General features: G+C 44.1%; 2 protein-coding genes across 4 annotated transcripts in view; one reads left to right on the top strand and one right to left on the bottom strand.

Annotated features, from left to right (window-relative positions):
- The first annotated feature begins 40 nt into the window (after nt 1–40).
- On the top strand, nt 41–13,771 carry LOC139560596 (histone deacetylase complex subunit SAP130-like). 2 transcript variants are annotated; one of them, XM_071377518.1, is made up of 19 exons: nt 41–202; nt 1,413–1,540; nt 1,685–1,956; nt 2,039–2,209; nt 2,348–2,462; nt 2,642–2,885; nt 3,198–3,436; nt 4,020–4,115; nt 4,371–4,509; nt 4,793–4,911; nt 5,292–5,570; nt 9,502–9,676; nt 9,808–9,882; nt 10,092–10,411; nt 10,604–10,828; nt 11,099–11,224; nt 12,208–12,311; nt 12,650–12,763; nt 13,138–13,771. In XM_071377518.1, the coding sequence occupies exons 2-19, from the start codon at nt 1,432–1,434 to the stop codon at nt 13,294–13,296; spliced, it is 3,081 nt and encodes a 1,026-aa protein (XP_071233619.1). In that variant the 5' UTR covers nt 41–202; nt 1,413–1,431; the 3' UTR covers nt 13,297–13,771. The 2 variants fall into 2 exon arrangements, with proteins under 2 accessions (XP_071233619.1, XP_071233620.1); XM_071377519.1 differs by having other exon boundaries at nt 2,381–2,462.
- Nucleotides 11,447–25,509, bottom strand: part of LOC139560597 (uncharacterized) — a 24,561-nt gene continuing 10,498 nt past the window's right edge. Inside the window, exons 3-10 of one of the 2 annotated variants that reach the window (XM_071377521.1) lie at nt 24,814–24,975; nt 24,251–24,448; nt 21,785–21,976; nt 21,595–21,687; nt 20,971–21,103; nt 20,663–20,710; nt 18,928–20,552; nt 11,447–16,930 (exon numbers count right to left, since the gene is read on the bottom strand). In XM_071377521.1, the coding sequence (XP_071233622.1) occupies nt 16,871–16,930; nt 18,928–20,552; nt 20,663–20,710; nt 20,971–21,103; nt 21,595–21,687; nt 21,785–21,976; nt 24,251–24,448; nt 24,814–24,975 (2,511 nt within the window). In that variant the 3' untranslated portion in view covers nt 11,447–16,870. Of the gene's footprint in view, nt 16,931–18,927; nt 20,553–20,662; nt 20,711–20,970; nt 21,107–21,594; nt 21,688–21,784; nt 21,977–24,250; nt 24,449–24,813; nt 24,976–25,509 lie in introns of both variants that reach the window. The other variant, XM_071377520.1, reaches the window with a different exon arrangement.

Below are 25,509 nucleotides of genomic sequence, written 5' to 3' on the forward strand. Positions count from 1 at the left end.
ACAATTCCAATTTCGTATGAACACGAGCAACTTATAGAATGCTACAGCAACCTCCTTATTGTAGCGTTATTTTTCCGTATGTCTTTTATTTTGCAATATGGCTAAACAAACTCACTGAAAACCGGAAGTTCTGAAATAGTGATGCTAGTGGAACACGCGCGTAGTAGAAAGACACGGATGGAGATTCCTGATCAAAAACAAGGTATGTTCTTGTTGCTGGTTCTATATAATCGTACTGTTTCTTAGTAACCACCAATAATAATTGCAGATGAATGTACGTCTTTCTGATGAATGGGCTAATCAACAAATGTATTGATTATTGTTAGTTCAGTGACATAATGCAGCATTTAGCTAGCTTCTAGCATTGTTAGCTAAGGCGCGATTTCAGTTAATATTTAACTAGTTGTGTACTGTATCTACTACGGTTTAAATCGACTAAAAGAGCTGTCTGTTCAACTTGCTTAGTTAGCGGCTAGCCCACACTGGCTTCATCGAAGTAGCAACAAACTAGCAAGTCAGTGACTAGTAAGCTAACTTAACGGTACAGTTGTTAGCGAGTGACTGCTTTGAAGTTGTAGCAAGCTAATGTTATCCTTGGCTTGAATCCAGTCCACTGCAAACAGTGTTCATAGTCAAAAGGTTGGCCATCAAGTTAGCTAGTTACTGATGTCTATATGGTTACAACTTGCAGAGAAATCCTTGCAGATGTCAACGCACTCACTTAACGTTAACTACTTAACTAAGCATTAAGTTACAGCATTGACTGTGTGAGATGGACCTCATAATGGACGATTTTGAGAAAATGTCTGCTTAACGTTAGATGTTGGCAAAATTCAGTTGTGAACTTATATTAGCTAGCTACATACAGGTAACTGCCAAAATAAAATAAACACTTGAGTAAATGAGGGATACAAAGTATATTGAAATCAGGTGCTTCCACACAGGTGTGGTTCCTGAGGAAATTTTAGCAATTAGCATTGCGTAATGTTTAGGGTAATGAATAAAAATGCCCAGTTGCTCATTATTTTGTCAGCCATGGCTAGAAGAAGACATCTCAGTGATTTTGAAAGAGGACACTCAAAAGAACATAAGAACATTAAAGGGTGTGTGTGTCTCAGTCACCAGATCTCAACCCAAATGAACACTTATGGGAGATTCTGGAGCCGCACCAGAGACAGCATTTTCCACCGTCAACAATACACCAAATTATGGAATTTCTTGTGGGATAATGGTGTCGCATCCCTCGAATAGAGATTCAAGGCACTTGTAGAACCTATGCCACGGCGCATAGAAGCTGTTCTGGTGTCTCGTTGTGGTGCAACGCCATATTAAAACAATTTATGTTGGTGTTTCCTTTATTTTGGCAGTTACCTGTACCTTTCAAGTTTAATATTATTCTCTTCATTGCGTAGAAGTCAATTGTGTCAGAAGATGAGTTCGCAACAATATTCACGACCGGGAATACCCCCTGGTATGGGAAAAAAACAGATTTCCGGAGGAAACACTGCAATGGTGGCTAGTAGTCAACCAAACACAACAGGTAATATCATGCAACCTGCTGAACTAACTTGCTTTGTATCACAGCTTTTACAACTATTTGCAATGGTTAATAAGTGTGAGAAATCATTGGTCAGTCAAGTCTGCTGCATAACAAGGGTTAGTACTCCAACTCTTTGTACCACAGGTGGGACAGACGATAACAGCCGTGACCCTCACCCAGACCACAGTCCTTATGACCGCCCCAGCGGTGGTGGTGGAGCACCGGGCTTCAGAGATGACAAGCAGGAGACAGTGGTGGTCCGGCCTTACCCCCAGGTCCACGGCCCCCCCCAGGGTCACCACCCAACACTACCTCAGCACCTGCCCCTCCAGCAGGGCATGCCCGTCACAGTGTCAGCCCCTCCACCGCACATTCCCCAGGGCCTGCCTCTGGCCTTCACTGAAGGACCTATAAAGGTATGGATGAGGCAGCTCAGAGTTCTGTCTGCTGCATTTGCCTTCAGCCTACTTTATCTAATCTCTCCATGCCTTTTCATAGGTGCAGTCATCTCTGAAGTCGCCCATGCCCAGTCGAGTGATCGCCCCAGCACCAGCCAACATCCAGGGCCACATCTCCCTGCCACCCAAGGCAAGCCACCTCACTGTAACCATGGAGAGCACTGTGCCTCCGACCCCCGGCATCCCTGTAGCAACTATCAGTGGCCAACAGGTAAGGACTGGTGTTGTTTACCATTGTAATGTACCCCAGCAATAATATACCCTTTTAAGGTTACCCAATGTGATGACATGATGAAAAATGTGGTTCCAAATCTATAATGCTTTGTGTCCATGGGCGTGGCGTTTCCAGGGCAACCCCAGTAACTTGCACCATCACGTGCAGATCATTCGCAGCAACGGCCCGCCCCTGCAGCTCGGCTCCACTGGCGTTCCCCAGCACACCTTTACCTCCCATCTACCCCGAGGTCAGTCGCATAGCCCAGAGCAGATAGAAACTTTTATAATTCAGAAAATAGTCAAGGTGCTTACCGTGACCAAACAAAGTACACCATAGTGGTTGGTTCATATTTTAACCCACTCTAGGTCCTCAGCAAAACCATCCTAAGCACAGACATGTCTAACTGTTGTTCATGTGTGTTTCCAGGAGCTGCTGCAGCTGCTGTGATGTCCAGTTCTAAAGGCCCTACCGTACTGAGACCTGCTACAGGTCCTGGTGGTGGTACTGGTCCACCTACTGTCCAGCACATCATCCACCAGCCTATCCAGTCCCGGCCAATAGTAACAACGTCCACGGCTGTGTTGCCCACGGTGGTTGCCCCGGTAACGGCCACCAGGCCTCAGTCCCCAGTGGTTAGCTCAGCCACGCACTCCGCAGAGATGGTTCATGGGTACGACATGCTCAAAGCATTAACTTTAAACCATTTTTTACGGTTTTATTTTGTTTTATGTATGTATGTATGTGTGTGTGTGTGTGTGTGTGTGTATGCCATTTAGCAGATGCTTTGTTCAAACCGACTTGGTCATACATCAGTTTTTTTTGTCCCGGTAATCAAACCCAATATCCTGACATTGCAAGCGCCATGCTCTACCAACCTAGCTCCACATTGTGTAAATGTGTCTAGATAGTGCCCAATACCATTCCAGCTATTGCAGGTGTACGTAAAACCAATGTTAACTCTCCTCTTGTTCTCTTCCATCAGGCGTCCAGGGTTGACCATTCACCCCCCTCCAGCCACTCTGAGCATCCAGCGTCCTCCCCAATCTCGGGAGACCCCCACACGCATCACCCTGCCCTCTCACCCTGCCATTGGGGGTCAGAAACCCCAGCTGTACAACACCATGGCACAGAAGTCCATATTCAGCAATGTTACTCCTGTCGCTGCAGCAACTGTTGCCCCCATATTAGCCACCAATACTGCTCCATCGCCTAGCACTACAGGTATGATGCTATTGTTGTGATGGAGAGATGTCTAACTCATCTATTTTCATTTCAGCGTCGTATTCAAGTTAAGTCACATGCACAAGTACAGTGAAATGCCTTTCTTGCAAGCTCCAAACCCAACAATGCACATATCAATATAGCACTAAAAATAACATAAGGTAAAACAAAAACACACAAGAAATAGAAATAAAAAGAACACGAGAAAGTAAGAAGCTATAATAAAGGATCAGTTCCAATGCCATATGTGCAGGGATACTGGAGTGATAGAGGTAGATATGTATAGGGGTGAGGTGACTAGGCATCAGATATGATAAAGCGTAGCAGCAGCATACATTATGATTGTATGTGTAGAGTCCCGTGAGTGTGCATAGATCAGTGCAAAAATAAAATACAAGGGTCAACTCAGTCCATGTAGCCATTCTGTTAGCTATTCAACAGTCTTATGGGTTGGGGATAGAAGCTGTTCAGGAGCCTGTTGATGTCAGACTTGATGCACGGAAGCAGAGGGAACAGTTAGCAAGACTAAATGTCTCCTTTATTCTGTTTTAATTGTGTAATAACCACATCGTACCTCACCCAGGCTCAGGACCCCACCCCAACAGTAACATCGTCACCATGGCGATGCCCTCTCATTCCTCCCACGCCACAGCAGTCACCACGTCCAACATCCCCGTGGGTAAGTATCTCAATCATTAATGTTGGAGTCAAAGGCACCAGGCTACTGTCTGGAGTAACATACTCCACATAACATGTCATGTTTACTTATCTAATAAGTAATTGGTATGAGTAGAGACTATTAAAAACAGTGACACATTGAATTATTAACTGCCGAACTGATAGCAACAAATTGAATTTAGAGCACCAGTTCCTACGGAGTGATTTTATGTTGTGAAATGAAATTTGCACCCCATTCCACCTCCGCCCTCTTCAGCTAAAGTGGTTCCCCAGCCAATAGCCCACACCTCGCCCAGGATCCAACCGGAGTACCCTGGAGAGAGGGGGAACCTGATCCCCATCTCAGGCCCCCGCTCCTCCCCCAACCCCATCACCATGGAGGCCCGCAGTGACAGGTCAGAGACGGGCACTGATAGATTTTTATTTTGGGTTGACGATACTCATCCTGTTAATGCATGTATTATCTGATCCCAGAGGATAGATAACACGAGAGAACACTTAATGTTTCTCGATTGTCCTGGGCTACATATCAATAGTCTAAAATGTCTTCTCCTTATTTCTGCTGTACTTGGAGTACATTTCTGGTTGATAGTTGAAAGCTGAAAATGTTATGAAAAGGCAAAAGTTGTGTTTTTTATCTTATTCAGTTGGCATGCATTCTCCCCCCCACACACACAGGCAATCGGTGCCAGTGCAGTTTCAGTACTTCCTGCCTACCTACCCTTCTTCGTCGTACCCTCTGACACACACCTACACCCCCATCACCAGCTCTGTTTCAACCATCCGACAGTATCCAGGTACCACTCACCTCTTCTCTTACTATTTAAATCACTGCTTCCATATGACTCTGTAACCAATCAGATATTTGGAATTCTCGGGGTATGATGCTGATGATAATGCTAGACAATGATGCTGATGATAATGCTATATAATGATGATCATACTAGATGATGATGACCAATAATAAAAATGCTAGATAATGAAAGTTCTGAACCAACTCTCACTTCAATCAAGATGAATGATAATTATGTATCATTAAATCACTAGTTTCTAGTTCTGGCTACCCAAGCCAGAGTCCGACCCAATTGTGGGCTAGTGTAATCTGTCTCTAAACAAGTCTCTAACCCTGTGTGTGTCAACCCCAACCCCTCATCTCTGTTTCCTGTCACCCCTACAGTAACCCCTCAGGCCCCCAGCGGCACGGCCATGCAGACCCAGGCCAGTGTGGGCGTAGCGTCGGCGGTGCACCTCAACCCCATGCAGCTGATGACGGTGGACCGTATCGCTCAGATCAACACGCAGAACATCCAGCCCGCCGCCATGGCCACGCAGGGCATCAAGTCAACCAACATCAGCACCCAGGGCCTGCACACTGCCACCGGTCAGATCACTGCGCAAAACATCCAACCTGTGCCCATCAACCAACAGCAGCCAGCCATTGAGAACAAGACCTCAGGTGAGTTGGTGAATGAAGAAGTTTGAAGAGGTTTGAATCAATCAAATTGTATTTATAAAGCCCCTTTTACATCAGCAGATGTCAGTGCTATACAGAAAACCAGCCTAAACCCCCAAACAGCAAGCAATGCAGATGTAGAAGCATGGTGGCTAGGAAAAACTCCATAGAAAGGCAGGAAGAAACCTAGAGAGGAACCAGGCTCTGAGGGGTGGCCAGTCCTCTTCTGGCTGTGCCAGGTGGAGGACTGGCACAGCCAGATTGTTCTTCAAGATGTTCAAACGTTCGTAGATGACCAGCAGGGTCAAATAATAATCAGTGGTTGTAGAGGGTGCAACGAGTGCTCAGCGTATGTGGGAACTCCTTCAAGACTGTTGGAAAAGCATTCCAGGTGAAGCTGGTTGAGAGAATTCCAAGAGTGCAAAGCTGTCATCAAGGAAAAGGGTGGCTACTTTGTAGAATCTCAAATAGAAAATATATTTTGATTTAACACTTTTGGTTACTACATTATTCCATATATTTTTTCATAGTTTTGATGTCTTCACATTATTTTTCAATGTAGAAAATTGTAAAAATAAATTAAAACCCTTGAATGAGAAGGTGTTCAAAAACTTTTGACCGGTAGTGTATAGTGAAAACAATAGTGGTCCTAAAATGGAACCGTGAGGAACGCCGACACTTACAATTGCTTTGTCAGAGGAGAAACCATCCACAGAGACAAACTGATATCTCTCTGACAGATAAGTTCTGAACCAGGCAAGAACTTGACGGTGTAGACCAATTAGGGTTTCTAATCTCTCCAAAAGAATGTGTTGATCGATGGTGTCAAAAGCAGGAATAGGGTCTAGGAGCACAAGGACAGATGCGGAGCCTTGGTCTGACGCCAATAAAAGGTAATTTGCCACCTTCATGAGTGCAGTCTGCTATGATGGGGTCTAAAACCTGACCGAAGCATTTCGTATACATTTGTCTTCAGGAAGGCAGTGAGTTGCTGCACAACAGATTTTCCTAAAATGTTTGAGAGGAATGGGATTTTCGAAATAGGCCGATTTAGTAAAAAAAAAAAAATCTGGGTCAAGGTTTGGCTTTTTGAAGAGGGGCTTTATTACTGCCACTTTAGTGAGTTTGGTACACATCCGGTGAATGTGATCGGCTATGAAAAGCCAACTGACATTTACTCCTGAGGTGCTGACCTGTTGCACCCTCTACAACCACTGTGATTGTTATTATTTGACCCTGCTGACCGTCTATGAATGTTTGAACCTCTTGGCCATGTACTGTTATAATCTCCACCCGGCACAGCCAGAAGAGGACTGGCCACCCCTCAGAGCCGGGTTCCTCTCTAGGTTTCTTCCTAGGTTCCTACCTTTCTAGGTGGGTTTTCCTAGCCACCATGCTTCTCTACATCTGCATTGCTTGCTGTTTGGGGTTTTAGGCTGTGTTTCTGTATAGCACTTTGTGATATCGGGCTGATGTAAAAAGGGCTTTATGAATACATTTGATTGGATAGGGAGCCATTTTTATTATGTTGAACACTGGTGGACCAAGCACAGGAAGTAGCTCTTTGAGTTGTTTAGTTGGAATAGGGACCAGTATGCAGCTTGACGGTTTAGAGGCCATTACTATTTTCATGAATGTGTCAAGAGATGTAGGATTTAAAAATTTGAGTGTCTCCATTGATCCTAGGTCATGGCAGTTCTGTGCAGACTCAGGACAACTGAGCTTTGAAGAAATATGGAGATTCAAAAAGGAGTCTAATTTACTTTCTAAAGATCTTTTCATCAAAGAAGTTTATGAATTTATCACTGCTGAAGTGAAAGCCATCCTCTCTTGGGGAATGCTGCTTTTTAGTTAGCTTTGCAACAGTATCAATAAGAAATGTTGGATTGTTCTTAATCTCCTCAATTAGGCTGGAAAAATAAGATGATCAAGCGGCAGTGAGGGCTCTTTGATATTGCACGGTACTGTCTTTCCAAGCTAGTCGGAAGACTTCCAGTTTGGTGGAGCGCCATTTCCATTCCAATTTTCTGGAAGCTTGCATCAAGGCTCGGGTATTTTCTGTGTACCAGGGAGCAAATTTCTTGTGACAGATGTTTTTTTTTGGGGGGGGGGGGTGCGACTGCATCTAGGGTATTATGCAAGGTTAAATGTAGATCCTCCGTTAGGTGGTTAACTGTTTTTTTGTACTCTGACATCCAGTAGGTGGAGGGAGTCTGGTAGGGCATCTAGGAATCTTTGGGTTTCTGAGAATTTATAGCACAGCTTTTGATGATCCTTGGTTGGGGTCTGAGCAGATTATTTGTTGCGATTGCAAATGTAAGAAGTGGTGGTCCGATAGTCCAGGAATATGAGGAAAACATTGTGGCAATGTGTAGGTCCGGAAACATGTTGGACAAACCCCACTGAGCCGATGATGGCGCCAAAAGCCTTTTGAGTGGGTCTGTGGACTTTTCCATGTGAATATTATCTGCCATGACTACGAGGTCCGATAGGAACTTGGTGAGGAACACTATACAGTCCATTATGCCTGTAAACGGTAGCTATAAAAGGTGATTGAGTAGGCTGCATAGATTTCGTGACTAGATTGGTTGAGCATGCCGACAGCATTTCTTTCCAGAAGCCTTGAGAAAATTGTCCGGCTGCGGGGACTGTCCAGGGGAATTTATACTACAGTACAAGCTGTACTTAGTGGTGGCACAGACACTGTTTCATCCTTGCCTAACATTTGCATCTGAAGTTGCACTTGCAACACAGCTATCTTCACCAGTTTGTTCTTATAGTTCTCCTGTATGATGAGTACAGCAACTGCAATTAGATGGCATAGTTTTAATGTTACTACTTAACTTTTTCGGCTGGTGGAGGTTCTGTAGAACCATGTCCAGATAAAGTATCTGGGGTGAAAAAGTTGAGCGAAGAAAAAATGAATATGTTGGTTGTTACGTACGCCTCTTGGCGGAGGGAACACAACACCCTGCCACAACTCAACTCCCCGTGGAGTGAAAAAGGTATGTGATTGTAGGTGCGGGGAAGGACGACAGAGGCAGAGAAAAATACAGTTTGCAGGGAATTTATTATTTCTTATACACGGGAAGGTGAGGAAAAGGGGATGGACGGAACCAAAGCAAAGAAAGTAAAAGTTAGTCCCCTCTCCTACCTTAGCTGCCTTCCCACAGCTTACCTAACCTTTAGCACCAACTGGCACGCTAACCAAAATACAGGTGGTGGTCCGCCCAGGTCTTACCTAGTGTGCATAGACAGATTCAATACTACGAATTATGTATGCCCACAGGCCTCTTGCCTACACACTCCCAAGGTGTGTTCCGCTTCCTCCCCTGGGAACTAATGAAACAAAAAATAATTCACCAATACTTTGAACAATTTCAATAAACCAAAGTACTAAGTCCTATGGCATACACATACCTCTGCAGGAGCGGCTACAAAATACTTTAAACAACTTATACAGACCAACACAGGACATACAAAGAAGCTCTCTCCTCCTGACAAAAGAACACTGGCTTTTATCCAGCTGGAGAAGGAGTTGTAATTGCAGACAGCTGTATCCCTTGATGATGAGAGGGAGGGGTCAGATCCAATCTGCAATGGGGCCAACCAATCAGCTGCTTTTAGAATCCAGGAAGCCATTTCTTGAAATACACACACACAAACCCACAACACAGAAACTGGGGAACGTAACATTGGTACATGTATTAAAAGTAAAAACCAAAAAGTTGGCAGATAGCCAAGTAGCAACAAACACAACAGCATAGAGACAAGTCCAGAATTGTCGGTTCTGAGATTTCCATATTATGAATATAATACATATATCATTCTACAGATTTCCTCCAGTCTCTAAAGTTCTCATGATATTAATGTATTAGTTCAAATTAATTTAGTTGTCTGGAAAAAATACAGTAACATTGTTCTTTATTCTTAGTTGTGTTAGCAGACGGCTCCACTCTGGTGGCCAACCCCATTGGCCAGACGTTCGGCAGCAGCCAGCCTCCCACCTGCGTTGGGCAGACACACCCCCAGAACACTGGGACTGGTGCCCCCACCCTGCTGTCCTCCCCCCGGCCTAGCATCCTGCGCAAGAAGCCTGCCAATGAAGGGTGAGTTTAGAACACCCCTCTGTTTTTCTCTGGATGCTACAACTTACTAGAGCAGTGGTCCTGGCGAGCTACGGGGTGTGCATGTTTTTGTTCCAGTCCAGCACTAACCCATTTCTGTTTGCCCTATAAAGGTCTGCTGTGAGGAAGAACCTGATCCCAGAGGCCATCAGCCCCAGGATAGATGGAGGCATCAGGCCTGCATCAGGGTAGGACTTAGCACAGCACCTTGTTAGTAGGCCCTGATCTCAGTAGATGCTGATTACACACACGCTGGTATCCTCAGTAGATGCTGATTACACGCGCTGGTATCCTCAGTAGATGCCGATTACACGCGCTGGTATCCTTCAACTACATCTTGTAGTTAAAAATGACATTTAAAATGATTTTGTGGTTGATATCTTCCCTGTTCACCCAGTATGAAGCACAAGGCTGATCTCCACGTGTCCCTGGCTCCCCCGTTGACGTCGTCCTCCATGGAAGCGCTGCCCAGCCATCAGATCAATGAGCAGCAGCCCTCTCAGCCAATCCAGACCCTCCTCTCAGTGTCCGCACCCCCACACTCCCAGCCTGGCCCCGCCATGTCCGCCATTACTCCACCAATCTCGTCTATGACCAACGTGGTGGTTCCGCCTACACAAGCAGCGGCCAGTAGCACAGCGGCATGTGGAATAAGCTCCACCCTCCCAGAGCTCAAGATAAAGCAGGAAGTGGAGCCTATGGATACCTCCAAAGCAGGTACATTTGAATTGAAAGATGAATTTCTCTGTAACACTTTTTGTTTTATTGATGTCCTTCTATTGCTGATATGGTGTACGATGCTTTTACCTTTTTAAATCAGAATGAATAAGAGGGGGGGCTGATCCTGGATCATTATTCCTAGTCTGAGACGCTTTGTGAATACGGGCCTCGCCCCTCATCTTCCTCCAGGTCCCCCTATGCCCCATTGCGGTGCCCCCATGTTGTCCATGATGCCCGGTGGGGACGTGATCCTCGGGGCCTCCCCCAGGAAGAAGCCCCGGAAGCAGCAGCATGTCATCTCCACGGAGGAGAGTGAGATGATGGAGACCAACAGCACAGACGAGGAGAAGGTCCTGGCCAGACCACACAGCATGAGGCCCGAGAAACGCAAGTCGCCCCCCAAGGAGTACATAGGTAAGGGAACATCCCTTTTGTGTGTGTGTGTGTGTGAGCGATTTGTTCCGGTAAACTAGCCTCAGTAACTTGGAAACGGGCTCAAGTTAACTGCAGTCTTACATAATGTTTATTGCATTCTCCTTATTTTCAGACAATAAATCGTCGTTAGCTAGAGTCTACTCCTGTTGTGCACTTTGTCTAAAGATTCACTAGTCTATAAGGACAAGACTTGTACAAGAACAGCCATATTAACCCTGTGAGTGACCACTGTGTTTCTCTGCCCTGCAGATGAGGAGGGTGTGCGTTATGTCCCCACCCGGGCTCGCCCCCCGGTCACCCTCCTCCGCCACTACAGGAACCCCTGGAAGGCTGCCTACCACCACTTCCAGAGATACAGTGACATCCGGGTCAAAGGTCAGACCAACGTCTTTTATTGTTGATAATGTTCAATGATAACTGTATTTCTAAAGAATGTTCATACATTCTGGGTTCTAAGAGCTTGTTGTGGTACTGAAATGCGTTTCTCGTGGGACTGACTGAATTGCGTTTCTCGTGGGACTGACTGAAATGCGTTTCTCGTGGGACTGACTGAAATGCTATTCTCGTGGACAAAAATGCCAGTAATGCTCAGGAGGCTTTTTGACATTGAATTGTTTATTCGTTGTTTTGTTTGGACAATTTAAATGACACAACCATTATTACAACAACATCACACACAAGGTTATTATTCTCTCCAGTGTGCACACATATGAAAACATTTAGAACACGCACACGCACGCCCATACACACACAAACCAAGAGGACCTCTTTCTATTGTGCACTGTGAAGCAAAACGAAAAGGAATTATTAGTAAGCTATGAAAGCTAATGTCATTTGTTGTCATCACATCATTGTTAGACCTTTTCATTAGTAACGCTAGTGGGGGGAAAACACCAGTTAATTCCACTGTTCTGTTTTAGTAGTCTCCAGCATGGCTTGCTAGCAAATGACCAGTCACTTTCAAAGCACAAATATTTTATGACTTGGGTCTAGAGATTTTCCTAACCAGGAAAAACTCCTGTCCCTAGTTATAATTAAATATCTTAATGGTGTGTATTACTGTATTATTTTTCTGCTATAATATAGAATTACAAGAAACTAGCTTTAAAATGGCGAGAATGAGAAATTTGAGAAATGTCTAGAATTGCAGGAAAGTGGCTTAAATGTAACAGTTTCTCTACACCGCCAGATGGGGGTCTCTAAAATGTTCTAAGCAATGTTGCCGCGCTAACGCCCACCACCTAAGCCCCTGTTGATACAGAAAAAAACCTGTATTATATTATAAAATGGCTTAATGGTGGTGTTGGAGGTATTACTGTATTATAACATGGCTTAATGGTGTGTTGTCATGGTTTCAGAGGAGAAGAAGGGCACCCTGCAGGACGTAGCCAATCAGAAGGGGGTGGTGTGCAGAGCGCAGGGCTGGAAGATGCACCTGTGTGCTGCACAGCTCATGCAGCTGGTGAGAAACACTTCCCTTTTACGTGCAGTTAGCTGAATTTTAAGCACGACAAAAACAGATCCTTAGAGTTATGGAGTTGGTGTGAAAAAGGGTGACTCTTTAAGTTATCCAAGTGGATCTCATTGTCTCACGTCATTTAGCACGACGGCCATCTGCGCTGATGGTGCTTCATGGCAACACTTCACATTGTATGACGTAGCTGTCGGAAGACAATGAAGTGGTTCTATACCCATATTTTCTTAGAACAAGATACAGTAATTGTCCTCCTGAATAGCAGTCATTTGTGATGTCAATCATGTTGTATTGGTCTCTCTATTGTATCCCCTCTCTATCCCCAGACTAATCTGGAGCATGATGTGTACAGCCGCCTCACTACCCTCCAAGAGGGCCTGATCCCAAAGAAGAAGGCCGGGTCGGATGATGACATGCACCGTATCAACGAGCTCATACAGGTCAGAGGTCATACACGCAACAACACAAAGGAAATCCATGCACGTCTGCTGCTCATGGGGAGGCCCAGATTTTTCCCAGACCTGGTGACTTGACCAGGAAAAACTCTGGGCCTTAGTTATAGCCTACAAACCAAACAGGTTTTCCTGAGCACACGTTTAATCACAATATCTAAGAACTCACTATTCCCATAAACACTGCTACTACACTCATATTAAAGTGAGGCATGCTGCTCTGTAGCTGTATTTGGTCTGTTTTGTTTAATCAATTCCACAGGTATGTGTATATATCATTTTTGAGGGCTCAAGGGAAAATCTACCTGGGCCTTTGTTATGAATGTCAGTCAGCCATCTTGAATTGTCTCTTCCCCCCCCAGGGTAACATGCAGCGCTGTAAGCTGGTGATGGACCAGATCACTGAAGCTAGAGATGCCATGATGAAGGTGCTGGACCACAAGGAGAAAGTCATGAAGTTAATCAACAAGAACGGCGGAGCGAAGAAAGTCAACAAGCTGAAGCGCAAGGACAAAGCCTAGAACAGAGGGGGGACCAAGCCTAGGCTAACCCCTGTACTCTTGTCTTTCTAAAGACGGCTCTAGTCTACACCCCTCACTGATATGACCATAGACCACTGGTAGATTTGAGTCAGTATGGCGTCTGGGGTTACTCGTTAGCTGTGTGCAACCGTCCGACCACGTTTGACCTAGAACTGAGAACCAAGTGGTCGGCAGAAGGAACATATTAGGAACAAACACGGTTCCGCTACGTCCAAGGGAGGAGCTTGTCAATGGAGAGGAATGTACAAGTATTAAGCCCATATCAGGAAGTTGGTATGTTCTCAGTTGTTGATTGGATGGCTGGCAGAATTATTATGATTTTGATGGTTGAATGATGGTCTAGAGGGGATGCAGTGTCTGTTCAATTGATACCCTGGAACATTGTGTGATCAATATGGGTTGTTTATTAAACTATCATCAAGTACTTATTGCGTAATAAATGTGTAAAACAGTACAGTGTATTTATCCTTCACTCCTGAAAAATCACAAGTATGCTACCAAGTTCAGTCATTGGAAATGTCACTACGGTCCAAGTAAAGTGTTGTATATCACAGTATTCAACAGATCTTGGGACAAATATGTGTCAAATACTTGTGTGCTTGGAGTTAGCTGTCTGATAAACTAAATCGAGCACATCTTAAGTATTTGACCCCAGGCTAAATGTATTCTCTAGTAAATACAGATTGTAAAAGAAAGTGCAACTGTAATCTCTTTTAGAACTTTCACTGAGTGTTACTCTATTTGGGAGTAAAATGTTCAAGGGATGCCTTTTTGTCATGTGCTATCAGTAGCTGACTACACTGTAAACCCAATCAAACTCTTATCGGGACAAAGAACTTTCTGGGGCTTAAGCTTGGAATGTTGAACAAGTCTTATTTTGGTTTGTGGGTAAACTGAAAGATATTAAAACTGCAACAGTGTTATTCTTGGCAGTCTGACATTTAAAATGAAGAAATAGCAGAGTAATTATCCATCACATTATGTGGAACAATATAATACTTGTGCTTTTTTTTTAGGTGCCTCGGTTGTCAGAGTTAAAGCTTCTTAGTTTTAGGTCCCCATTTTGAAAGCGCTGCCGTTTTATATAGCATGGCACATTTTAAATCTCCTCAATCATACAGGATGATGCCTCTGGTGGTTGACTCCATGAGTCTACATTAAAGTCAAGTCGATCTGTTGTCCTCATAGTCACTACATGTCTATTGCTGTTCTAATTCTAAGTATCTAAGCATGCAAAAAATATTGCTGGACAGTCAATGAGGAGTGTCCCGTTATAGAGTTATTTGCTGAAGAACACAAATTAACGGGGAATGGATATGTTTTTCAAACCACCGTTAAGAAAAAAGATTGTAGTCAGAGTGCAGTATAACTGCAGTATGCTGCAATTATTGCTCCAAAATACCACAGTAGACTGCAGTTTCAAAACGGCTATCTTTTTTTGTAAGGGCAATATGAACTGTGAATATATTAGTATACCCACTCATCAAAAGCGATGCCATTATTTGCACTGCCGACACAATTGTGGGGTATGGTAGTTGATTACATCAAGGTCATCTGTAGCTTCTGAACACAACTCTAAGTGGCAGGAACGTTCTTCTGTGTGCTTTTTTTTAAAGCCATCTTGTTGATCCTGTGTAGTATCAACTAAATCAAGTTTCGAGTATAAAATCTGGATTAAAAATGGTATGAGACGAGGTGAAATTGTCTACATAGGCCTATATTGTGCATATGCACACAACGTATCTACATTCTTTTAATGTTTTATGGGTAAAAAATAGTCGATTTTGTTTTTTGGTGATTAAATGCACTTCATTTTTATTTGACCAGACATGTTTGCTTGTGTATTTTTCATTTGTTTTACTGTGCATTGTAGCTGATAATGAATGTGTGTTACATGCAGTTGGGTCTAGATTCTTTCTTTCCGTTTGGGTTTCTTTTGCCATTCCCCATCACTGCAATAAAGACACTTTGTACAAAGAATATGGCGTGTTATATTGGCAGTACCCGTATGCAAAAATGGGAATCCATTTTGTAACGATAGATATTTGCAAACTGGACAAAAGGTTAAGTCCAAGATTCAATCAGATCAAGCGTTAATCGGCGATAGCCGACACCCGCATAGCTTATGTTTTGGCGGTATCGAAGGAGTAACTGTGTTGGAGCTGTCAAATCGGTGAGCAGCTGCTCTTGATCATTGTCCCACCTCGCGTTAGACGTTCAGAACAAGGAAGTGTATATCTAGAAATAATGATGCTAAAAATCATTAAACAAAATTAGGATTTCTATCAGCCTAATCGAGGTGTAGATTACATCTCACATTCTAGTGTTTGAAACTTGTAAACAAGGCTGCATGGAATTTATCATAATGGGACTGTGCAGCCAATGGCAATGTCCGCTTTAGGTATAATGGCAGGAGCTGCTTGTGGATCTGACAGCTCTAACACAGTTCCACCTCAGACACCGCCAAAACAACAACTATGTGAATGTTGGCTAAAGCAGATCTGATTGAATAGAGCCTCTAAGTTACAAGAATGGGTGTAAGATCAGACACTCACTCACTTTGTAGTTCCCTACATTTATCTATGTATCACTGGTCCAGGGCGTCTGAGAAAGTACATATGGATTTACATTTATATACATAGACACACATTTGTTTAAGGTATGGCTCACGCCATGTCACATTGGTAGGTGGAATATTATATAGCTAACCAGGAGGGAAAATTGGGCGTGCAAGGTCCAAGGGGTTTTAAACATTTATGTTTAATATATTTATGTTAGATACTATTGTACTGTTGGAGCTAGGAACACAAGCATTTCGCTACACCCTCAATAACATCTGCTAAATATGTGTACGTGACCAATAACATTTGATTTGATTTGATTTTAACTATTTGTATTGGCCGCAGTTGGCTTTACTTTAAACCTATTCAATTATTATTTTACAGTTGACTCATAATGCTTGAACATAAAGAAGCTCATACCCTGCATTCTACCAACCTGGTTTGCTCACCTCCATCAAAAAGTAATGGTTGTATTTGCAGAAAGCTCAATTCCAAATGATTCACTCCACCCTTTACCCTATCCCTTGGCATCTCATATATTTCTGATAAAGGATGGATGGTTAAAGAGTTTCAAGATAAACAGGATAATAAATCCTTTCGTTTTCATGCAATTAAAACTTGAGGTTCTTAGGGGTGGAAATGTATGTTCTCACCTCTACCTATATCTGGACCAAGATTAAATACTATATTGCACCTATAACAGGGTATAGAATGAACCAACGCCTTACAACTGCAAAGCAACCATCACCAATTAATAACTCATAAATTAGAATGATCAAATTATGATTTTCAATGAACATATCAATCCCTTTTAAATCAATGCAATGTTGCAACCCTTGACTAGGAGTCAAGGTGAATCATGCCAGGTTGGAGAAAAGCGACTCTCTCCTTTCTCTCATTCCTTCCTTCACCTGCTTCATCTACTTCCCCATTGTTGGGCTGTACTGCAGTAGACTCATGGCCAGACTGGTGACTTCTTCCCAGGGAATGGTTCATTTGTCCAGGCTGTGTGTGCGGGAGTTGACTGGGCCGAAGGACTCCCTGGAGTTGGTCTGTGAAGCAAGAATACAAATTAAGTTACTGTCTCTGGATCGTAAACAGTCAAATATGCACACATGCAAGGTCCGATTCTTAAATTATTTGTTACCTTTATTTCTTTTTTTTAATATATACAGTGGGGAGAACAAGTATTTGATACACTGCCGATTTTGCAGGTTTTCCTAGTTACAAAGCATGTAGAGGTCTGTAATTTTTATCATAGGTACACTTCAACTATGAGAGACGGAATCTAAAACAAAAATCCAGAAAATCACATTGTATGATTTTTAAGTAATTAATTTGCATTTTATTGCATGACATAAGTATTTGATACATCAGAAAAGCAGAACTTAATATTTGGTACAGAAACCTTTGTTTGCAATTACAGAGATCATACGTTTCCTGTAGTTCTTGACTAGGTTTGCACACACTGCAGCAGGGATTTTGGCCCACTCCTCCCTACAGATCTTCTCCAGATCCTTCAGGTTTCGGGGCTGTCGCTGGGCAATACGGACTTTCAGCTCCATCCAAAGATTTTCTATTGGGTTCAGGTCTGGAGACTGGCTAGGCCACTCCAGGACCTTGAGATGCTTCTTACGGAGCCACTCCTTAGTTGCCATGGCTGTGTGCTTCGTGTCGTTGTCATGCTGGAAGACCCAGCCACGACCCATCTTCAATGCTCTTACTGAGGGAAGGAGGTTGTTGGCCAAGATCTCGCGATACATGGCCCCATCCATCCTCCCCTCAATACGGTGCAGTCGTCCTGTCCCCTTTGCAGAAAAGCATCCCCAAAGAATGATGTTTCCACCTCCATGCTTCACGGTTGGGATGGTGTTCTTGGGGTTGTACTCATACTTCTTCTTCCTCCAAACACGGCGAGTGGAGTTAGACCAAAAAGCTTTATTTTTGTCTCATCAGACCACATGACCTTCTCCCATTCCTCCTCTGGATCATCCAGATGGTCATTGGCAAACTTCAGACAGGCCTGGACATGCACTGGCTTAAGCAGGGGGACCTTGCGTGCGCTGCAGGATTTTAATCCATGACGGCGTAGTGTGTTACTAATGGTTTTCTTTGAGACTGTGGTCCCAGCTCTCTTCAGGTCATTGACCAGGTCCTGCCGTGTAGTTCTGGGCTGATCCCTCACCTTCCTCATGATCATTGATGCCCCACGAGGTGAAATCTTGCATGGAGCCCCAGACCGAGGGTGATTGACCGTCATCTTGAACTTCTTCCATTTTCTAATAATTGCGCCAACAGTTGTTTCCTTCTCACCAAGCTGCTTGCCTATTGTCCTGTAGCCCATCCCAGCCTTGTGCAGGTCTACAATTTTATCCCTGATGTCCTTACACAGCTCTCTGGTCTTGGCCATTGTGGAGAGGTTGGAATCTGTTTGATTGTGTGTGGACAGGTGTCTTTTATACAGGTAACGAGTTCAAACAGGTGCAGTTAATACAGGTAATGAGTGGAGAACAGGAGGGCTTCTTAAAGATAAACTAACAGGTCTGTGAGAGCCGGAATTCTTACTGGTTGGTAGGTGATCAAATACTTATGTCATGCAATAAAATGCAAATTAATTATTTAAAAATCATACAATGTGATTTTCTGGATTTTTGTTTTAGATTCCGTCTCTCACAGTTGAAGTGTACCTATGATAAAAATGACAGACCTCTACATGCTTTGTAAGTAGGAAAACCTGCAAAATCGGCAGTGTATCAAATACTTGTTCTCCCCACTGTATATATATATATTTTTTTACTGCGTTGTTGGTTAAGGGCTTGTAAGTAAACATTTCACTATAAGGTCTACTGTTGTATTCGGCGCATGTAACAAATACAATTTGATTTGATTTGACATGCACAAAGAAACACACACACACATGCCTTTCTTCTACACGAACGCACAGCTACACACACCTGCTTACAGTACACCACATGCACAACCATACAGCAAACACACTCACACATCCAGTACACATGTCCCCAGAGTATCAAACAACAGAGCCACTGACCTTAACAGTCATCCAGTCAGAAACGGTTTCTACAGACTCGGAGTGGGCAGTGTCTCTCGCTCTGAACGCAAAGTTGTCTGGACCAGCAGGGTTTCCCAGTCTAGGCTCACAGGGGTGGAGCTCAGGGGCGACCTCAGGGTTACCATAACTACTGCTTCCAAACACAAGGTCCAGGTCTAACAGGTTGCTTCCAGTTGCCATGGTTTGTACTGTTCCTAATGGGTCAGACACTGTAGGATTGTTACAGTCTGACTCAGCAACACTGTTGGCTCTGCTGAGTTCCAGACCTAGGAGGTCCATTGTTGCAGTATTACTGAGGTCTGAACTATATTGGTCCATTGATGCTGCGTTACTGAAATCAAAGCTAAAGGGGTCCCGTTTGGTTCTGTTATTGTTGTCTTTAAGGTTGGTACCATCGCCACTGTGTAGGTCGACAATAGCTTGGTTGTCAGTCTCAAAACTTACGAGTTTGAAACCAAAGGGGTCAAATGTGTCTTGGTTGGTGGCATGAGAGTTTTGTCCAAACTCGTAAGGGTCGAACTTGTCTTGGGTCTCAGGTTGAGCGGTAGGCTCAAATTCATACGGATCAAATGAGGCTTGGTTGTCGGCCTCTTCATCGCTGAGTTCAGTGCCAAAAGGATCGAGAATCTCTTCACTGTGGTGTTCAGGGCTGAGTTTGAATCCATAGTTGTACGAAGTTTGACTACTGGGTTCATAGTTCAGCTCGAGACTGTTGTTGCTGAAGCTGAATTTACTGTTGTGTTCAGCAGAGCTGGTAAGAGGGTCCATCCCGATAGCACTGTTCAGCTCTGAATCAGCTGAGCGGCTGGAAGAACCTGGATCACAGCGTTCAGCTTTGGGAGTGTCTGGCTCTTCTACAAGGACAGCTGACGCTCCCCCTTTGAGGCGTCTAGGTGGACGGACCGGGCGGGTGGGCACAGGAGGGCTGGGTTCAGGAAGGTCGCATCCACCTGTTCCGGCAGGTTCTGAGTCACAGGCCTGAATCCCAACAGGGTAGCTGAGTTCCACAGAGTCACACACAACGTCAAAGTCAACCCGTATAGATCCAAGAGTGATGTCGATCTCTTCTATGTCGGAAGGTGGGGATACTGCATTGATATTAAACTCATATCCATTTGGGTCCGATTCGGTGGATAAGTTGGGCCCGGCAGCCCAGGTGTTGGCCCGGGATGCTTCACTGAAGGGTTGGCGTCCCAAAGCTAAGCCGGGTTCATCTGCGTCATATAATTCAGTGTCCAAAGAACAGGTTTGAGCTGTGTAGATGGGCTTGAAACCCAAGCGTTCGGTCAAGATCAAGGTTTTAGGCTCAACGAAGGAGAGTTCAACAGCGTCCGTGTGAACAGTGTCCAGATCCTCCCTGCTGTAACTGATTTCTATGTCGCTGGATTCATCCTCGTCGGGGAACTCGGACTCAAAGCACTGGGTGCCGGTAGAGGCTTTGTTTTCAGGGCAGGAGAGGCTGTTGTCTGTGTCCTCGTTAAATCCAGGTTCCAGGCAGACAGGGGTGTCTGGGAAAGGGTCAGTGGATGGATATGGCTCCTCTGTCCCCTCTGGAAAGAGGATGTCTGCAGCGAAGGGGTCCGTGCCTTTGAACGGGTCATCATCTAGGAGAAAGGATCAGTTGCAACAGAATTAGAGGCCTAGATAATGCTATAGCGTATCATCATAATCAATCAATCATATTGTCAAAGTTTTATATATGAACGTCACTCACCAGATTTATCTGACTTGGCAAATAAGTTGTCATCTTTGAAGAGGTCATCTGCAAATAGAAAATTATCACCATCATCGTCATCATTATCATCACAAGCATCATCATCTTCAGTATCACTACAACAACCATCATCATTATCATCACCACCACCATCATCTTCATTATCATCATCACTGTTATCATAATCATCATCACTACCACTACCCCCAATATCATCATCATCATCACCAACATCATCATCACCAACATCATCTTTAGCTGTACCATCATCATTGTCAAAGCATATGGAACAGAGAACAGATGCTCACGTTCAGATTCACAGTGAATGAAGGGGTCGGGGTGGTAGAAGTCTAGATCTTCGACTGCTATGCTACTGGTGGATCGTGTCTGGGAAATCTTCTCTTCCTCCTCCACTTTCTCTTCCTCTTCTCCCTTATCTATCTGCTAAAGAGGTATAGGATAAACCTTTCTCACAGATGAAGGGAGTTTTCCTCATACATCCAGCATACACTGTAGTGCTTTCCTGCAGTCAAATTACCTAGTGGCCTCATGGGTGAAATGTTATTCCTATTTTTCATAATTTCATAATTAATAAACATATATTTTTTTTTATCTGGTGTTTCTATGTCAAACAGTGTTGTTATAGTTCAGTCCTCTGTGATGTATATAAAGTGTAATGTTGTGATGCAAACTCAAAATGTAATGCATTTCAACTCTATATCTGACATGGTACAGGTGTCTTCTTTTTTTAAGCCCATAAACATGTGTGTGAGGTGTATACTTTCGTTTCAAAGTAGATTTGTTTAAGACTACCAAGAAACACTCTGTGTGACCCTGATACAGCCCAGTGCAGTGAAAGATTAATTTAGTAATTTGCCAGTCTCTCCAAAAGATTATTGGTTTACAATACTTTACTGAGTTGGTAGCCATACCTTTGGTGTGCTTGGTACAGGTGTCTCCTCCTCCTCCTCTTCTTGTGTATAAGACAATCCGTCCTTAGCGCGAGCCGCGCACCCAAGGTTTGCCTGTGAGAAGAGAGAATAGCCAAAATTCAAGCTATCCCAAATTGTATGGTTATGATGGACATCTTGTGGGATTTAAACCCATTTGTATGACACATACCAGGATTTCAGCGTAGACAGGCAGTGATTGGCTCCTGCCCCATGACCTGGCTGGTACATCGGGTACGTCCAGAGTTCCATCCTCTGTCCTGAGGCTGCTGGGAGATGTGTCGTTTGACTCCACTTGCTGGTGGTCTGGCAGTGTTGCATCTCCCGTCCGCTCACTCCTCAGTGTACTGAACGTCTGCTCCTCCTAATTCACAGCAGACATCAACGAAAGCCACTATTCGTCGAATACATATGATACATCTCAGAGAAGTCTATATATGTATTAGCTTTGCCCGGAACAGGAAGAGATGGAGGAAAGCCTCATGCTCCACTTGGCTCGGGGAAGGCCAAGTAAGTAAGTGGTTGGCCCTAAGTGCTAGACACACGGCTGTTGAAAGACACTATGCTTGTCTATCCAATAACACAGACCTTTTTAAATCTCTGAACCAACCAAACAGTTATCTGTTTAAAGATGATCTCTGCTACATCATCAGCAAACAAAATAAATCCAGCTGATATTAAATATTGGTCTACTACATTATTTTATTTATTTTATTTCACCTTTATTTAACCAGGTAGGCAAGTTGAGAACAAGTTCTCATTTACAATTGCGACCTGGCCAAGATAAAGCTGTCACGCCCTGACCTTAGTATTATTTGTTTTCTTTATTATTTTGATTAGGTCAGGGTGTGACAATGGGTGGTTTGTTTAGGTTTGGTCCTGTCTAGGGTTTTTTGTATGTCTATGGGTTTTTGACTAGTCTAGGTAGTTATATGTCTATGGTTGCCTAGATTGGTTCTCAATTAGAGGCAGCTGTTTATCGTTGTCTCTGACTGGGAACCATATTTAGGCAGCCATATTCCTTGAGCATTTTGTGGGTGATTGTCTATGTGTTATTTGCCTGTGTCTGCACTTTTCATATATAGCTTCACGTTCGTTTTGTAAGTTTGTTTAAGTGTTCTTCGTTTCATTAAATGAGATGTATTCATCTCACGCTGCGCCTTGGTCTCATCCATACAACAAACGTGACAAAAGCAAAGCAGTTCGACACACACAACAACACAGAGTTACACATGGAGTAAAACAAATATACAGTCAATAATACAGTAAAAAAAAAGAACTATATACAATGTGAGCAAATGAGGTGAGATAAGGGAGGTAAAGGCAAAAAAAAGGCCATGGTGGGGAAGTAAATACAATATAGCAAGTAAAACACTGGAATGGTAGATTTGCAGTGGAAGAATGTGCAAAGTAGATATAGAAATAATGGGGTGCAAAGGAGCTAAATAAATAAATAAATACAGTAGGGGGAGAGGTAGTTGTTTGGGCTAAATTATAGATGGGCTATGTACAGGTGCAGTAATCTGTGAGCTGCTCTGACAGCTGGTGCTTAAAGCTAGTGAGGGAGATAAGTGTTTCCAGTTTCAGAGATTTTTGTAGTTCATTCCAATCATTGGCAGCAGAGAACTGGAAGGAGAGGCGGCCAAACAACAACTTGAAGGCTTTTCTCTAAAGTCGCAGTATGATTAAAAGGAGCAAAAATCAACATAACGGATCAATGTGACCAGCCTCTTCACCCTTCCAGTTCCACAGGGGGTTTGGAGCTTGTCTGCATGGTGCAGCTGCCATGACAACACAGATCAATACACTGGAGGCATGATGAAGGCTACACATGAATCAGCTGTCAGCCGGGGACTGAAATAACACAATCACCACCACCACCTGCTGGTCTGACTGAACCGTTTTATATTAGTAGTGTCATGTAACTGAGGTGGTTTGGAACCTTGCTCCTGTAATGAGTACCTTTACCTGAGACCTGAAGCATTAGCTCAGCGGGCTAACACAGTCGCAGGAGACCTGGGTTTGAACCCCAGTCTATCACATACGCATATAGCCTGATTACACAGGCGGCTGGGAGGACGGGCTCATAGTAATGGCTGGAACGGAATCAATGAAATGGTATCGAACACATCAAACACATAGCTTCCATGTGTTTGATACCATTCCATTCACTCCATTCCATTATTTATTATGAGCCCGTCCTCCGCTCACCAGCATCCTGTGATACCATATTCTCATATTCGCTCTGCATCCTCGCATTCTAGGAGAACCCTAGAAGCCTGGCAAGCAAGACTATCTTATTAGCTACTGCTATCAGGCTTCCAGCTGCCATGTGAGGAGTACAGCAGGAGACACAGTGGCAGGAAAAATCTGAGGCCATGGTCCAATTCGCTTAATGGGCTTTTCAACCTTGAATGCTCTCTTGAATGCTCTCCCTTGTGACCATAGCCCAGGGCATGTATGCTGTCTTATGTGACCACTGTCCCGTTTCAAAACTGCAAGACTAGATTATTGACTGGTTACATGAAAGACCAGCCTGTCGGAATGCTGTCATCAATCCAGTGCTTCTATAGCAATCATTTTGAAGGACAATTAATTGAGTTCATAACCAGAGTGGGACATATAAAGACATACCCACCTGTAAAATCTCTTCGTATGATTGGCTGATGGACTCCTCCAGAGGAATGGTGCGCTCACCCGCCTCCTCCACCTTCCCCTGGGCCTTTCTGACCTCCATCTTCAGCTGTTTGAGTTTCCTCCTGGCCCTTGCCAGCTCCCGCTCATACTCCTCCACCTTTGTCTCCCTGGCCACCTCCTCCGCCTGCAAGGACAGGATCTGTATTGGGAAGAGTAGGGACAGGGGACAGAGGAGGAGAGAAGGAGTCGACAGCAGTGTCAGAGGGACCTAACTTCGGAGCCGTGAAGGGTAGCAAGAATCATTTGCATTTGCAAATCTTTATTCATTTGAAGATTGGAGAAGAGGTCTGAACTGACCACAAACCAACCAAGTCTGTCTATGGTTGGTAAATGTCTTTATTGTTCAGTGTCTCACCATCACAGCATAGATGACTGCATAAAAATTACAAAACATGCAATAAACATTCACTAATAGAAATGATCATCATGCATAAAAATGGTTATTTGTTGTGTTTTATTCAGTAACAGTAGTCGTAGCAGCTGTCATCTCTGTGTGTGTCTGACCTGCTGGCTCTCCTGGACGCACTCCAGCCTGGTCAGTTTGAGTTGCTCCTCCAGTTCCACCCTGTGCTGCTCCAGCTTCTCCAGGGTCTCCTCCAGTTCCTGGCGGTCGCCCCGCTGCTCCTGCAGCTCAATGACTTCCTGCTGCACTGCATCCTGCAGGTCCTGGTAGGGTGGAACACACAGGCAGGTGGAGGGAGGGATGGATGAAAGTATGGATGGAGTGGAGGGATGAAGGGTAGGAGAGAGCGATGGAGGGACAGCAGGGGCAGATAGAGTTGGAGTAGTGAGAGAATGGAGGGATGGAAAGAACGGAAGGACATTTAGAGAGGGAATGGAGAGAGAGAAAGAGAGAGAAGAAGGAGAGTTAGAAAAACAAGGGGCAGATGGAGTAGAGGCAGCAAAGACAGAGAAAGGAGGGAGGGGAGAGAGAGACAGGGAGAGAGGGAGAGAGATAGATAGAGAGAGAGAGAGAGAGAGAGAGAGAGAGAGAGAGAGAAGAGATATCAGTAGTTACTGAAAAGCTGAGGAAATAGAGGCTAGAGACGGACAACTATGCAAAGTCCCTTTCACTGCAGAAATAAAGCTTACTTGAGGCGATCCTTTTCCATTAATTTTACAAAGCAGTATCAAACGTGATCTCCATTCTAAAAAGAGGAATGACTAGAAAATTAACCGACGGGAGGGAAAACTGCCAAG

The sequence above is a fragment of the Salvelinus alpinus genome, chromosome 30 (assembly GCF_045679555.1).
Source record: "Salvelinus alpinus chromosome 30, SLU_Salpinus.1, whole genome shotgun sequence".
NCBI lineage: Eukaryota > Metazoa > Chordata > Actinopteri > Salmoniformes > Salmonidae > Salvelinus > Salvelinus alpinus.

Coding starts and splice junctions, on each gene's coding strand:
- LOC139560596 (XM_071377518.1), top strand. CDS start 1,432: ATGAGTTCGCAACAATATTCACGACCGGGAATACCCCCTGGTATGGGA. Junction 3,437..4,019: donor TCCATCGCCTAGCACTACAG/GTATGATGCTAT, acceptor TACCTCACCCAG/GCTCAGGACCCCACCCCAAC. Junction 12,764..13,137: donor GTATCAACGAGCTCATACAG/GTCAGAGGTCAT, acceptor TTCCCCCCCCAG/GGTAACATGCAGCGCTGTAA.